This window comes from Lepidochelys kempii, chromosome 10, assembly GCF_965140265.1.
Source record: "Lepidochelys kempii isolate rLepKem1 chromosome 10, rLepKem1.hap2, whole genome shotgun sequence".
NCBI classification, from domain to species: Eukaryota; Metazoa; Chordata; order Testudines; family Cheloniidae; genus Lepidochelys; species Lepidochelys kempii.
This window is the reverse complement of record NC_133265.1, coordinates 22,555,146-22,568,615: the sequence shown is the minus strand read 5'-3', so window position 1 is coordinate 22,568,615 and position 13,470 is coordinate 22,555,146. Positions and strand designations below refer to the sequence as shown.

Sequence of the window (13,470 nt, the reverse complement as noted above, 5' to 3'; positions counted from 1 at the left end):
TTTGCGATTCTGGGACTCCATCATGGTCACCTGTGCTGATGAGCTCTGCATGGTCACTTGCAGCTTGCCACGCTGGCCAAACAGGAAATGAGATTCAAAAGTTTGCGGTTCTTTTCCTGTCTACCTGGCCAGTGCATCTGAGTTGAGAGTGCTGTCCAGAGCGGTCAGAATGGAGCACTCTGGGATAGCTCCAGGAGGCCAATACCATCGAATTGTGTCCACAGTACCCCAAATTCGAGCCGGGAACGTCGATTTAAGCGCTAATCCACTTGTCAGGGGTGGAGTAAGGAAATCGATTTTAAGAGCCCTTTAAGTCGAAATAAAGGGCTTCACTGTGTGGACGGGTGCAGGTTTAAATCGATTTAACGCTGCTAAATTCGACCTAAAGTCCTAGTGTAGACCAGGGCTTAGTCTTTAAGGTGCCACTGGACTCCTTGTTTTTGCAGCATTTGCCGTGTCACTTAAATTTTGCAGCTTGGATTAACTCCTTTCATTTTATCCGTTTTATTTGTCATCTTTAAAAAAAAAAAAATTGAATCTTGAAACATACATAGGAATAAAGTCAATGTGTAAAGAAGTATTTGTATAACATCTTTAAAGTAACCTTAAATGGAGAGTGGGTTGCAGTACCACATTCAGGTCTGCATATCCAGAATCTGACTTTTCTTTGAAGATTGTGCTGTTACAGTACTGGCTGAGGCATCTGAACTGGAGCTCAAAAATTTCCATGTTGGGTCTGATCAATGGTGCATGTAGTCCAGTATCCTCTGCCTGACCGTAGCTAGTACTAGCTCCTTAATTTTCTCTGTACTGCTTATTTTGTATATCGCCATTATCACCTGTTGTTCATCTCCTCTTTAAATTAGTCTTTTTCAATTTCTTTATGCAAAGTCTTTCTGTGCCTCTGACTACTGTCTCCCATCTGTGAATCTTCTTGCTGATATATCAGCTCGGAGAGAGGAAAAAAGAACATTCTGTGTGAAGACAAACCATCCATTTATAGAATGGCATATTTTCAGTATTTTCTGTCCCTTTCTGTCATAATCCATAACTTTTTCCCACCAAAATTAGAGTACTCAGTGTCCCATACACGAGGGTGTGCCTGAAATAAACCCATAAGCTGAAATTGGCACAGGATATGTCATCCTGTTTTGCTAACCAGGATACCTGTGAGACACATACAACACTGATCTGTGGAATCTGTATTGTCTACCTATTGGTTTTCAGGGTATTAGATCTGTTGATTTTAACCTGTAAAGTCCTAAATGGCCAGTTCCTATTTCTGATGCACTAACATTTCCTGGTTTTGTCTGGTTATTTGCTTTTCAAATACTCTTCTTAATTCTCCTAATTCCCATTTTACATTCCATAGCTTATGCTCCTTTCTGTTGACTTCTATTGGGGTTGGGTTTCCGTTACCTGAAAGAGACCAAGTTTGTCTCAGATAACTTCCTGAGTCTTGCCTTTTAACTTTTTTCTCTTGCTTCTTTTTTGTTTAGTTATGTATATTTTCTGTGATTGACATGGTCTACTTAAGCAGCCTCTGTGCTTAGTGTAAGAATTTTAGTTCCCTCTCTTCACTTTTGGGTCATGAATAACGCCCTATTTTAAAATCCTTTTTCTAAAAGTTTGTGTTGCAGTGTTAGATTTTGACTCAGAGTCTTCCCCCATGGATGTTGAATTTTAATTATACTGTGGTCATTGTTATTTAATGGATCAATTATAGCTCGCTCTTGAATAAACTTGTGTGTTACTTAGGACTAAGTTGTGAATAGTATCATGCTTTTTAAAATGAGCTTAGGGGGATGGACACTTTTTTAGCAGGCTGGGTTGAGGGAGGATGGGGGTAATTCAGAGTGGAATTGGGGTTGGAACCTATAGTTCACAAAAAAAATGGGGCTTTGTCCCATAGAGGCATGATTGGCATTATTATATGCATACTCCACATCAGGTAACAGCAAGGACCAATCATTTTGGTGATGGTTGATATAAAGCTGGAGATGTTGCTCCAGGATTTGGTTCACCCTTTCCATCTGGCCATTCATTTGGGGCTGAAACGCTGAAGAGAGGCAGGAGCATAGTCCCAGCAATCGGAGGGCCTCCTGCCAGAAGTGAGAGATGAACTGAGCACTACTGTCAGAAATAATGAGCTCTGAGAGTCCATGGAGACAGACAACCTAGTTTACCTATAACTGGACAGTTGCCTTGGAGAAGGGTAACCAGGTACAAAGTGGGCTATCTTTGTGAGGTGGTTGACGATAGTTAAGATGTTAGTATACCCCTTAGACTTGGAGAGCTTCACAATGAAGTCTAGCCAGATGGTTGCCTAGGGGGAGCCTGTGGGATTTGTTGCATGGCACCTTGCAGTGGGTGCATCTATCTACACCTAAAAATAAACTGGTTTAGTGGATCCCAGACAGCCCAGAGATCCTACTCAGTTCAGTTTTCTGGTTTCTAGAGACCTACTGAGCTGTCAAGGAAGAACTCCAGGTTTCAAAGAAAGAGACCACACACTACCTCTGATTGAGCCACTCGACCACCCACATTGTCAAAACGTGTGACAGTCTGGTTGAGGCCCAGAACAACCATGCTTCTCTTATCTCCAGCTGCACCAGTTTACCCACCTCCTTCTCTGTCAGGACCATGTCTCCCAAATTCTGTCTGCATGCGAATAGATTACATCCAACAAATGGGTATTGGAGTTTATAAGATTGGATTACTCCACTCATTTTACCTCCCTCCTCCCATCCCACTTCCCTTCCCCTCTGCAGGGACCTGTCTCATGGACACTGGTTGTGATAGGAAATCACCTCCCTTCTACACTTACTAGCTATAGAACCAGTTCCTGCTCAGCCCAGGGGGAAGGGATTTTACTCTCCAAGTATTTTCTGGTCCCGAAGAAAAACAGAGGATGAAGAACTATTCTAGATTTAAGACTTCTAAACAACATTGTGAAAGCATCTATAATGGCACCGTTGGATACAGGAGTTTGGTTTTCGGCCCTTAACCTTCAGGATGCGTATTTTCATATCGCAATTCACCCATCTCATGAAATTCTTTTGGTTTCTGGTTGGCCGAGATCACTTCCAGTACTCCAGACATTGACAAGAAATTATCCTTAATTTCTGGGACATATGGCAGCTTGTACCTTTGTTGTGCATCATGGATAACGTTATGCAAAGTTATGTATTTGCTGTTTCCAGGGGTGATTCAGAACAGTTCATATGCTGAACAACAGTTTGGGAATTTAAAAAAAATCCGGGTTATCTAAGAGTTCTGTCAGAGTTCACTTGTTGGCTATAATGCCCTTCTGTTCCTTAATTGAAAGATTCTCAGTGTTTGCTCATCGCATGGTAAGATTTATCAAGGTTAGGAAACCTTTTTCCGCAGACTAAGAGAACACACCCGTGGGTGGAATCTAAGCTTAGTACTGAAGTGTTTTATGAAATCTTCCTTTGAACCGATGGCTACCTTTTCTCTTAGCCTACCTGGTATCAGTCCCTTGTCAAGCATGAGACTCTCTCGGTGGAAGAACCCTTGCAAGGTCTGTGCAGGTCTCTCCTTTATCCACCATCTTCAATCGTCACTTTAACAACAAGTGCATCTTTGTTGGGTTGGGGGCACATTTAGGAACACACACCATTTAGGGCAGATTTTCTACCTTGAAAACAGCCAAAGAGTCGGAGAAATGGGGAATTTAAAGGCCAGGTCCTCCCTTTTACAGTGTTTTTCAAGAACAAGGCTTTGTTACACCCACATCCTAAACTTTTACCTAATGAGTCATCTGAATTTCACATTACCAACTCATCCATCTCATTTCCCTTCTCCCCCCAAAACCACAAAACTAGGAAGGATACTGTCTTAGGCATCTTGGACATCAGTAAGGTGGTGATTTCTATCTGGACAGAAACAAGCTATTTAGAAAGTCTTTCAGACTGTTCATTTTGATTGCTGACAGATCCAAAGGGTCTGCAGTCTCCATCCAGAGATTCTTCAGGTAGATTTCTTGGTATATTATTTCGTGCTATGAATCTACCAATATACAACCTTATTCTAGGTTGTTAGCCAATCTACAAGCTCTCTTTGTACTTCTGTGGCGTTGCTTAAGCAGGTTCCCATTGTGGAGGTTTACAAGGCTGCAACTTGGACTTCAGTAATACCTTTTCCAAACATTTGGTGGTCCATTCTTTTAGATCAGATGCTGCCCTTGGGAATACAGTGGTGTTTTCAGTCGTGGACTCTGCTCCAAATCTCCCTCTAAATCAGGGTACTGCTCAGTAGTCTCCTGAAGTGGAGCACCTATAGGGAGAACATCCAAAGGAGGAGAGGTTACTCATCTTGTGCAGTAACGGATTTGTTCAAGGTGTGTGCGCTACTACCTGCCCTTCTTTCTCTCTGCTTCAGAATTTTTGCTGAGAGATTTTGTCGTGAAGAAGAAATGGAGTGAAGTTCACTTGTCCAGCCCTATATAGCCAGGTGCAGGGCCAGGAACCTTAAACTGCTGCTTTGTCAAAATCTAGATTTCCACCGCTGCCCCCCCCCCGCTGTCTCTGGCCAAAGAGTGGCCACTTAATTAGGTGATGGTCGGTTTGATCTCATTGATACCTGGTTGAGGCATTAGCTAGCCTTTTGTCTATGGGGAACTTGTTTGTTGTTGCCCTCCAGAACATGTTGTTGAAACATGGCTTGTTAATATTATACAGTGGAATCTTCTATCTTTACATACAATGTTGCCTCACTCATTTTACCACACAATCAGCAAAACATGAGTTTTGAAATGATACATTACAAAGTACGCTTTGTACAAAATTTAACGTGGTCTTATAAAAGGGGTGAGCATAGAGGTACAGATTTTAAGTCAGAAGCTTCCACACCCCAGTTCACACGCTTCTTAGGGGAGGCAGAGGAGTTGCTCCAGGACCTGAAGCACTCCCAATCGGTCTTATGCGACTCCTGCACTTCTTCAGAGCGGTCCCTGCCCCAGAATAGGAGCTGGCAGCACTCTCCAAACCCAAGGGTGAGAACGCCTTGGTACTGGGTCAGGCTTCATATCTGCTCATGCAGGTGCCGCTTAAGGCGAAGGTCCTGCACCACCTGAGGCCTTGATCTGCAGGTCAAACAGCACTACTTAAGATGGGCTTTGCCAAGGCAGAGCAAGCAATGGGTGTGGGGTCACTGTTGGGAATCGCCACGCCACATAAAGGGCAATGCTTGAACCCTGGTGGGGGCATCACCAGGAAACACTACCACTATACTATATACTATAACCTTTAACTAACACTACTAATTAACTATTAACTATGTAACAAAATAGAAATAAAAACTAGGCTGAGATAAATTGTGAGGTTATAAAAGAACAACTGCACAGAGCTCCAACTCTAGCCGATGGGGGATGAGAAGGAACTGAGAGGTGGTCGGGGCAATGCCAGCTCATATAATTAGGGGAAGGGCTACAGGCATAAGGCGTGAGCATCACCCCTCTACATGTACTGCTAGGAAAAGTTTCTGGCTCCAATGCATGCACACACCTACTTGGATATACACTCTGCATCTACTTGAAAAAGCATATTTACATTTTTTTAATGAAAGTCACCTTTTTTTAAAAAATAATGCAGCTGGCCATAATATTTAAAATCAATGAGGATTTGTTACGGCTTTAGTCTTTTGTGGACCAATTCTTATACAGTAGTAGAACTAATGCTAACAGAGTCTCACCACCTAATATTATGGATTTGTGATACTATGGTTAAGATTGCTTTCTCAGTTGCTGAATTGAGATCAATAGTAAACCATTCTAGATTGTAAACTCTTTGGGACCGGGAATGTGTCTCAGACTGTTTCTTGTGTACGTTTCTGGTGCTACAGAAACGTACACACTTCCATTAAAAAAAACAATTACAACTTTTAGAGGGACCACTGCATACAGTAATGATTTCTAGCACAGTTAGGCTTTTTCTTCTATACACAAGTCAGAGAATGTTGCTAGGAAAAATTGTATTTATACATATTTAACAGACTTATTACCAATCTCTTCACTACAAATCAAACCAAGCTTTTCTCCTTATGATGTTTTAGGATAATCATTCTTTAGAAAACAGTGTAAAAGTTGTATTGCCTCCTGCTTGGTGAGATGTTTAGTTGAAATTCTGTAGGATCTTTATTATCCATGGTATTCTTGTCTGCTTTGAGTGTGAGTTGCGAAATCCATGACCGTTTCACCAGGCAACTTCCTTAGTTATCCTTTCTCCTTTCTATTGGTGGGAGATAAGTGTTTCATGGATTTCCACTGTATCTTTTCTCTAATATTTCCACCTTGTTCTGCCATTCATTTTCAGCCATTTTTATTCCTCATGAATAATCTTAATGCCAAAAGCTTAAAACGACTTTTCAAGAAAGTTGGGACACATCAGATTCTTTACTAAAATACAAATAAATCTGCTGCCTTCTCTTTGTCCACTGATTTTGTAATTCAAAAGCATTCAAGTTTAGAAAGATATATTCATTATAAATCCACATGGCTTATTTACGTTTCTCTTATCCACCAGATGTTCAATTAATTTTTTAATTATTCCTTTATTTAACTAATGACAGAAGTTAATTTTTGTATGGAACAGTTATTGGGAGGAAAAGTCATTGCTGTTGGAGAGAAATGCACTACATTTCCTCTCCTCCAGTCTTGCAGAATCTTCTCCATACTTCATGACATTATGAAAATTGGTGAATGATGCAACAAGTTAGCTAACGCAAAAGCCTCCATTCAGTCCAGGTTGTGGAGGACGCTTACATTCGTGGTCTCTCTTGTTTTCTGACTTGTGGAATATGTTGTGTTTCTCCATTTAGGGTGGTTGCCATCTGTAATCACATCTGGTGTATTAAATACATTTAGTCCAAGTGGATATAGGTATGGCAAGAGAGCCAGTAAATATATAGTTCTTCGCCAATAGTTGAAGGTAGCATGGCTCTGGCCAGTATGACCATTCCTCCTTGTTGTTGCTAAGGATTTAATTCAGAATGAATTGAACAGGAAATGTTTTTCATAACCTTAGTTTAAAAGCTGTTTAAAAACTTTTTTAAAAGGCTGTGCTTGTATTATTACTGAGCAGTTGATGAACGAAGGCATTTTCTTTCCCCATACCTCTTACAGCACTGCTATTAACATTCACATAGGAAAGAAGTTTTTTTAAAATGCAGTCTATTTCAGCTGACTAGAGAAATGATTTCAGGAGAGATCTTAACCTGAAGGAAGGAAATCTTTGTAAGTGATGCTCTTATGTGATGCAAGACCTAATGTAATTATCTCACTTGTACTTTTTCATTTCACTAATGACTTTTTTGTCTATGTAGACCACAAATCAGAAGTTGAATATTTGTTTTCATCCTGAATATGTCCTTAAATGTGGGATCTCTTATTTTATGCTAGGTGGTGTGTCAAGGTTCCTTCCCCACTCTGAACTCTAGGGTACAGATGTGGGGACCTGCATGAAAAAACCCCTAAGATTATTTTTACCAGCTTAGGTTAAAACTTCACCAAGGTACAAACTATTTTACCTTTTGCCCTTGGACTTTATTGCTGCCACCACCAAGCGTCTAACAGATATTATAACAGGGAAAGAGCCCCCTTGGAAACTTCTTCCCCCCCCAAAATCCTCCCAAACCCTACACCCTGTTTCCTGGGGAAGGCTTGAAAAAAATCCTCACCAATTTGCATAGGAGAAAACAGACCCAAACCCTTGGATCTTAAGAACAATGAAAAAGCAATCAGGTTCTTAAAAGAAGAATTTTAATTGAAGAAAAAAAGTAAAAGAATCACCTCTGTAAAATCAGGACGGTAAATACCTTCCAGGGTAATCAGATTCAAAACCTAGAGAATCCCGCTAGGCAAAACCTTAAGATACAAAAAGACACAAAAACAGGAGTATACATTCCATTCTCTCCTGTCAACATAGAGCAGCTGCACAGGAGACCTTACAGCAACACAGCTGCAGTGGTACACCTGTGGCACTGTAGTGTAGACATTAGCCTTAATTATATGCTCGCAGCTAATTTTTTCCAAAGAACCCCTTTCTCATTCAGTGCACAGAATGTCTCTGCTTGAGATAAATCAGTGTTGTGTAGTGAAAGAAATTGGTGTCTGCAAGACTCTCCTGCCTCATGGGTTGCAGAAATTGAAAAGTGTGTAATGAATGAGATGGGGGGTTGTAGGAAGAGAAAGAATGGTCTCATCGCTAAGGCAGTTGAAAGCTGTCATGTAGAATTGGATTCTATCCCTTCCTCTGCCACAGTTCCTCTGTGATGCTGGGCAAGTCACTTAAACCAAGCTTTTCACAGGTGGTCACTAATTTGGGTTCCTCATTTTCTTGGTGCCCAGCTCGAAACTGTGAATCCTGATTTTCACTAGGGCTGAGCACTCACACCTGCAGCTGAAGTCAGTGGGATATATAATGCAAAGTACTCTGAAACTATGAGGATCTGATTTTTCAAATCGGGCAAACACAATTTGTGGCTTCTTTTGACCTTCCTCTTTCTCTGCCTCAGATTTCCATCTGTAAAATGAAGATATCATCACCCTTCACTTTACAGGGATTTTGTGCAAATAGCTTATTTGTAAAGTACTTGGATATTATTGTGATGAGTGCAATAGAAAGCCCATGAGGAAATTAATATTTCTTTGTTCATAACAAGGGTTGAATAGTGTGCAGTAAATAAGTCTTACAGGTACACATTACTCAATGAGGATAAAACAAAATATTGAATAGTTGCTCATTAGTTGCATGGCGTCCATCCTGTGCAGTGAATGAGTCAGGGGTTGTGTGGAAAAAATAGTATGTTATCATGTAATTAAAGACAGCATCATAATACATACATACAAGGGGCCAAATTAAGGTTCCCCCGGTAACCTTTATTCTGCAATTTCCTACGTTTTGAATGCTTGATTTTTTCCAACTTTAATGTTCTTTTAATATAGCTCTTTGTGTGTAATATAAACTATGTGTAGTTTTTCTATCTACACATTTAATTTCTATATTTAGCTGTGGGACCACTTTATGTACTTCATATGCTCAGTATTATCAGTGGCTGTCTGGCATGATTTCAGTTTTGTACAAGGGCAGTGACTTGGTGAAAGAAAATCTTTGTGTTTGTGCACATTCCTTTTAGATCACTCAGGCTCAGTCAGTCTGTTTAATAATCTGCCTCGTAACTGGGGGTGATGCTTTGCTAGAAATATTCTTCATAACATAGTGTTATGTTTGCAATTACAGTTTAGTTTTTGGGTTTTTTAAAATAGTCATTTAGTGGATGTAGTTTGGTGTATAACTTAGCCGCTTGCTTTTGGTATCCTAAACCAGACTTGCTAACTCAGATGTAGAAAGGGAGAGGACAGCTTTTTCAACTAACAAAATAGTGCAAACCTTTTTTTAATGAGCTCACTGTGTTATAGGGAGATTCAACTTCTGGAAACACATTCCTTTGCTGGAGATGCAAAATGAGATAACACTGTGTAGCATGCTGGAGCTATTGTGGCATGAAGAGTACTATTCTAAAAGCTTTGTTCCTAATATAGCTGCAAATTGAGTTAAAGAACCACCCTTCTTTACCAGTCATTGCTGAAAACCATACAAGAAAGTTTCAGCTGTGTGTTGCTTCTTAAAACTTTGTATATACGAATCTCAACTGCTCAATGCATAAAGTGGTAGGTCATTAGGTCATTCAGTATATAAAATTTTTGAATGTGCTGCTATAAAACACAGGGCTTCAAAAAGAGCAGATTCCTCCACTTAGTTAAATAATTTCACATAGAGTTAATGTTTCTTATTTTAAAAATGCACACCAACATCAAATTTTTATTACATTGCTCCTTCCTGTGGATTTTTCCTCAGTTGTATTAAACTTATTTCTTGGGATGAAAAAATATGGGGAGAGTTCAATGTATTTCTTGCAGTTCTTCCATTTTTGGCCATGTTTAAATCATATTTAAAGGGTTAAAACTACTTCTCTGGGCAATAAATAACTTTAACTTCTAAGGACACAGATCCTGAAGCTTTGTTGTTAATAGAAAATTTTAATGTATGTGGATGTACTGTATATGTTTAATGCCTTACTGTTGCTACAAAAATCCTATAAAATTTTCCCATTAATCAGAAATTAAATAAGACGTGACTATTCCTGGAGTCTATAACATGCTTTAGTTCAGCTATCTGTGTTTGTAGTAAAATGTTTATGCTCCTTCAACAGCACTAATATGCCACCTGTGGCTCATGGGTCTTTAATTACATATAACTTTAAATATTTAATCTATTGGATACAAACGTCAGTTGTAAAAGAAAAATAAATTCCACCATCATTGATATTGCTTCCCAGCCTATATGGAACTGTGAGGTTAAGGCATGCCAGTTTCAATACATGGGATAGTAATGTAAAACGTTAAGCAAGGAGCAACTTGACCCTTACAAAAGACTGAAAAAGCAATGATAAACTTCAGTATTTTGTGTCTAACTTCACTAAATTAGAATTACACAGTGTGTGAATAATTTATAAACTGTTTTTGTAAAACTTTAGTGTTACTGATCACTCTACAGTACTTTCTTTCAAACAGTTAAACTGGAAACAGCAGAGGACACCAGTTGACAGCCAATTCATTTTGCTGATTCATCCATTATAGCGATGGCTTCAGGCCAGAACTGGGCTTGCAGATTAAAGGCTGACAACTGTAAAACTGCTGGGACTTGAAGGAATGTTGGTAAAATGTTGCTGTGCAAAGGCAGGCAATGAAAGTGGGGTGTTTTTTTCAATGATCCTAATTCTGCATATGTTGAGAGAAATCCCTGCACCATAAATTGGCAGTCATGTTTCAGTGAAATGGAGTCCTAACAGTAGAGGGCTACAATAATGGGAGTAACTGGGTGTTAATTAATAGACTGCTTGCCTCTCTAATGAATATTTAGCATAATAGAAAATGCAACTGAACTAAAGCTGTGTAGTGCAGCAATCAAAACTAAGTTTTGTAAATGTAGCCTTTTCCTGGCAATCTTGAAAAGTAAACCTGTTGGGTTAAGTAATGAGACTTAAAGGAAAAAAAAATCCAAGAAGGCTTTTCTGGCAATGAGCAATCTGGAAGGGATAATGACAGAAGATTTGATGGTTTCTCATTTTAAAAAAAAATCTTCAAACCAATTAACCGTTTTGTGAGGCCCATTTTTGTGAGCAGTGCTAACAGTACAAGTATTCTATGATGTGCAACAATGTGAATTAAAGAGGGTACAAAACAACTTGTTTCCTTCACCAAAGGAAGATGAATGTGAATGTAGTAAGTCCTACTATATTTGGTATGGGTAAATGTAGGCTATTGTATCCATGAGTGTCATGTTTAAACTTCCATCTCCTGGGGGTAAGGATGGAAATCTCCACTCCTGCAAACTAGTTTCCCTGTCCTAGATAGATGACTGCAAAATGTGGGCACCCTTACTTGGAAGTTCTCCTTTACAGTTACATAATAGATCTGTTTCTTGTGCCTCCTGCATTCCTGAAGTGTTTATCATAAAATTAGCAGGATCTTATTGCATTTCCTTAAGGCTAACGGTTGAACTTCGGATTGTGTATATTCACAGATCAAGCTGTTCACTCCACCTTAAAATAAGTTATTTCAGGGGAGGGGAGACTGTATTTAAAGGCTGTTCTGTACATAATATCCAATGCTCTTCTTCCCCATAGCTGTAAACACCAGCAGGTATGCTGAAAGTTATAGGATCCAGACCTATGCAGAATATGTTGAGAAAAAACATGAAGAGAAACAGGCAAAAAGAAAGTGGACAGAAGATAGTTGGAAGGAGATGGAGAGAAAGCGGTTAAAAACGCAATACACACCATACATTCCCCAGAGTCGGTACTACTGTGGTAACAGGTGAGAACTTTTCATAAGTAAAAATAATAATAATAAAACACATGGAAAGAAAACAACTTATCCTTAATTTCAGCAGCTCTGGATGGCTTCTCTTAGGATTTGGAAACTGAGGGCTAGTCTACACTGGCAAAGTTAAAGCGCTGCTGTGGCAGCTCTTTAACATGGTTTGTGTAGTCGCGGCAGAACGCTGGGAGAGAGCTCTCCCAGCACTCTAAAATTACCCACCTCTACGAGGGGCGTAGCTACCAGAGCTGGGAGCGCAGCTTCCAATACTAGTGCACTGTGTACACTGGCGCTTTACAGTGCTGAAACTTGCTGCATCCGGGGGGGGGGGGGGGGTTCACGCCCCTGAGCGAGAAAGTTGCAGCGCTGTAAAGTGCCAGTGTAGACAAGCCCTAAGCTGCTTTCTCTCCTACTACTACTATCCGTGTCTTGTGGCTGACTTTCCAAGGTGCTAGCACAGGGTAATACATACTCTCTCGCTCCCTGGGAAACAGCCAACTGAACAATCATAATGAAAATTCCTTCTGTGTATCTAAAAGTGGGGAGGAAAAATGGAAAGAATTATTTTTTAGGTTAGATTTTGTTTGAGTCTCCAGTGAAAATTAAAGGGTTGCCATGAATCTTTGCCCTCGATGATCTATTGGACTGAGTCAGCAGAACTGTGTTGTAATCCTGATGCAGTAAATTGCTGTATGACTTGCATCTGTTTCTTGTTTGCTTTGTCTTGCCTGTTTAGAGTGAGCTTTTCAGACAAGGGGATCTCACTGTACACTGGTGCAAGTCTGAGGTCTGAGGGCTCTAGGTGTTACTGTAATTCATAGCATCTCTGTATTTGTCCTTGAAAGTCTCTGCTGCACTGTTTCAGATTCCTTCTTAAATTTATAAAAATCTCAAGGGAGCTGCAGGCCTGACATTTTTACGGGTTGGGAGGAGGTACAAATAGGGAGCAAAACTGACCCTGAACTGCTGGGCTTTGTCTGCTTCCTTCTTTTGTATGAATAATGTGGCGATCTATACTTTCCACGCCCTGTCCTCCTGTGAATGTGTTGGATTTTGCAATATGGAAAACTGGCTTCTCTCTCACAGTAAGAACATCCTTAAAAATAGGTTTTATACTTACACTGTAGATGAGTGTTTATATTTAATATGAACAAAACAGGTGTTTTGGCTGCTTGTCACATTTTGACGGCATGTCAAACTTGGAGTTTAAAAGTTTGTGAGAAATGTTTAGGAGAGCAGGAAGAGCACAAGTGATTCTTCGGGGAGGTGGAGTGATGAGTTAATCTAGGTTTTCCAAAATATTGTGTTTCATAGTTGGGTATTCCGTATGAGGGAGCATGAATAATGAGAGAGGCATGTTACGCAATCTACTGTGGGACTTGTAAAGGTTCTGAAGCCTCAGTTACTTATCTTTCTGTGAAATGAATTGATCTAGGAATAGAATTTATACAGTAAAATACACTGCATTGCTGTAATCCATCTTTATGCAGTTTGTACTTCCTATAGGTTTAGGTAGCATTGGTAATCTGATCATGGAAGAGTTCTGAGGTATTTTGATACTGACTGCT

At 39.9% G+C, this 13,470-nt stretch overlaps 1 protein-coding gene across 3 annotated transcripts in view; it reads left to right on the top strand.

Moving 5' to 3' along the window:
* PARN (poly(A)-specific ribonuclease) overlaps positions 1–13,470 on the top strand; it is a 161,578-nt gene that overhangs the window by 107,599 nt on the left and 40,509 nt on the right. For all 3 annotated transcript variants that reach the window (XM_073362403.1, XM_073362401.1, XM_073362402.1), the window contains one exon: positions 11,710–11,899. In XM_073362403.1, the coding sequence (XP_073218504.1) occupies positions 11,710–11,899 (190 nt within the window). The remainder of the gene's footprint in view (positions 1–11,709; positions 11,900–13,470) is intronic.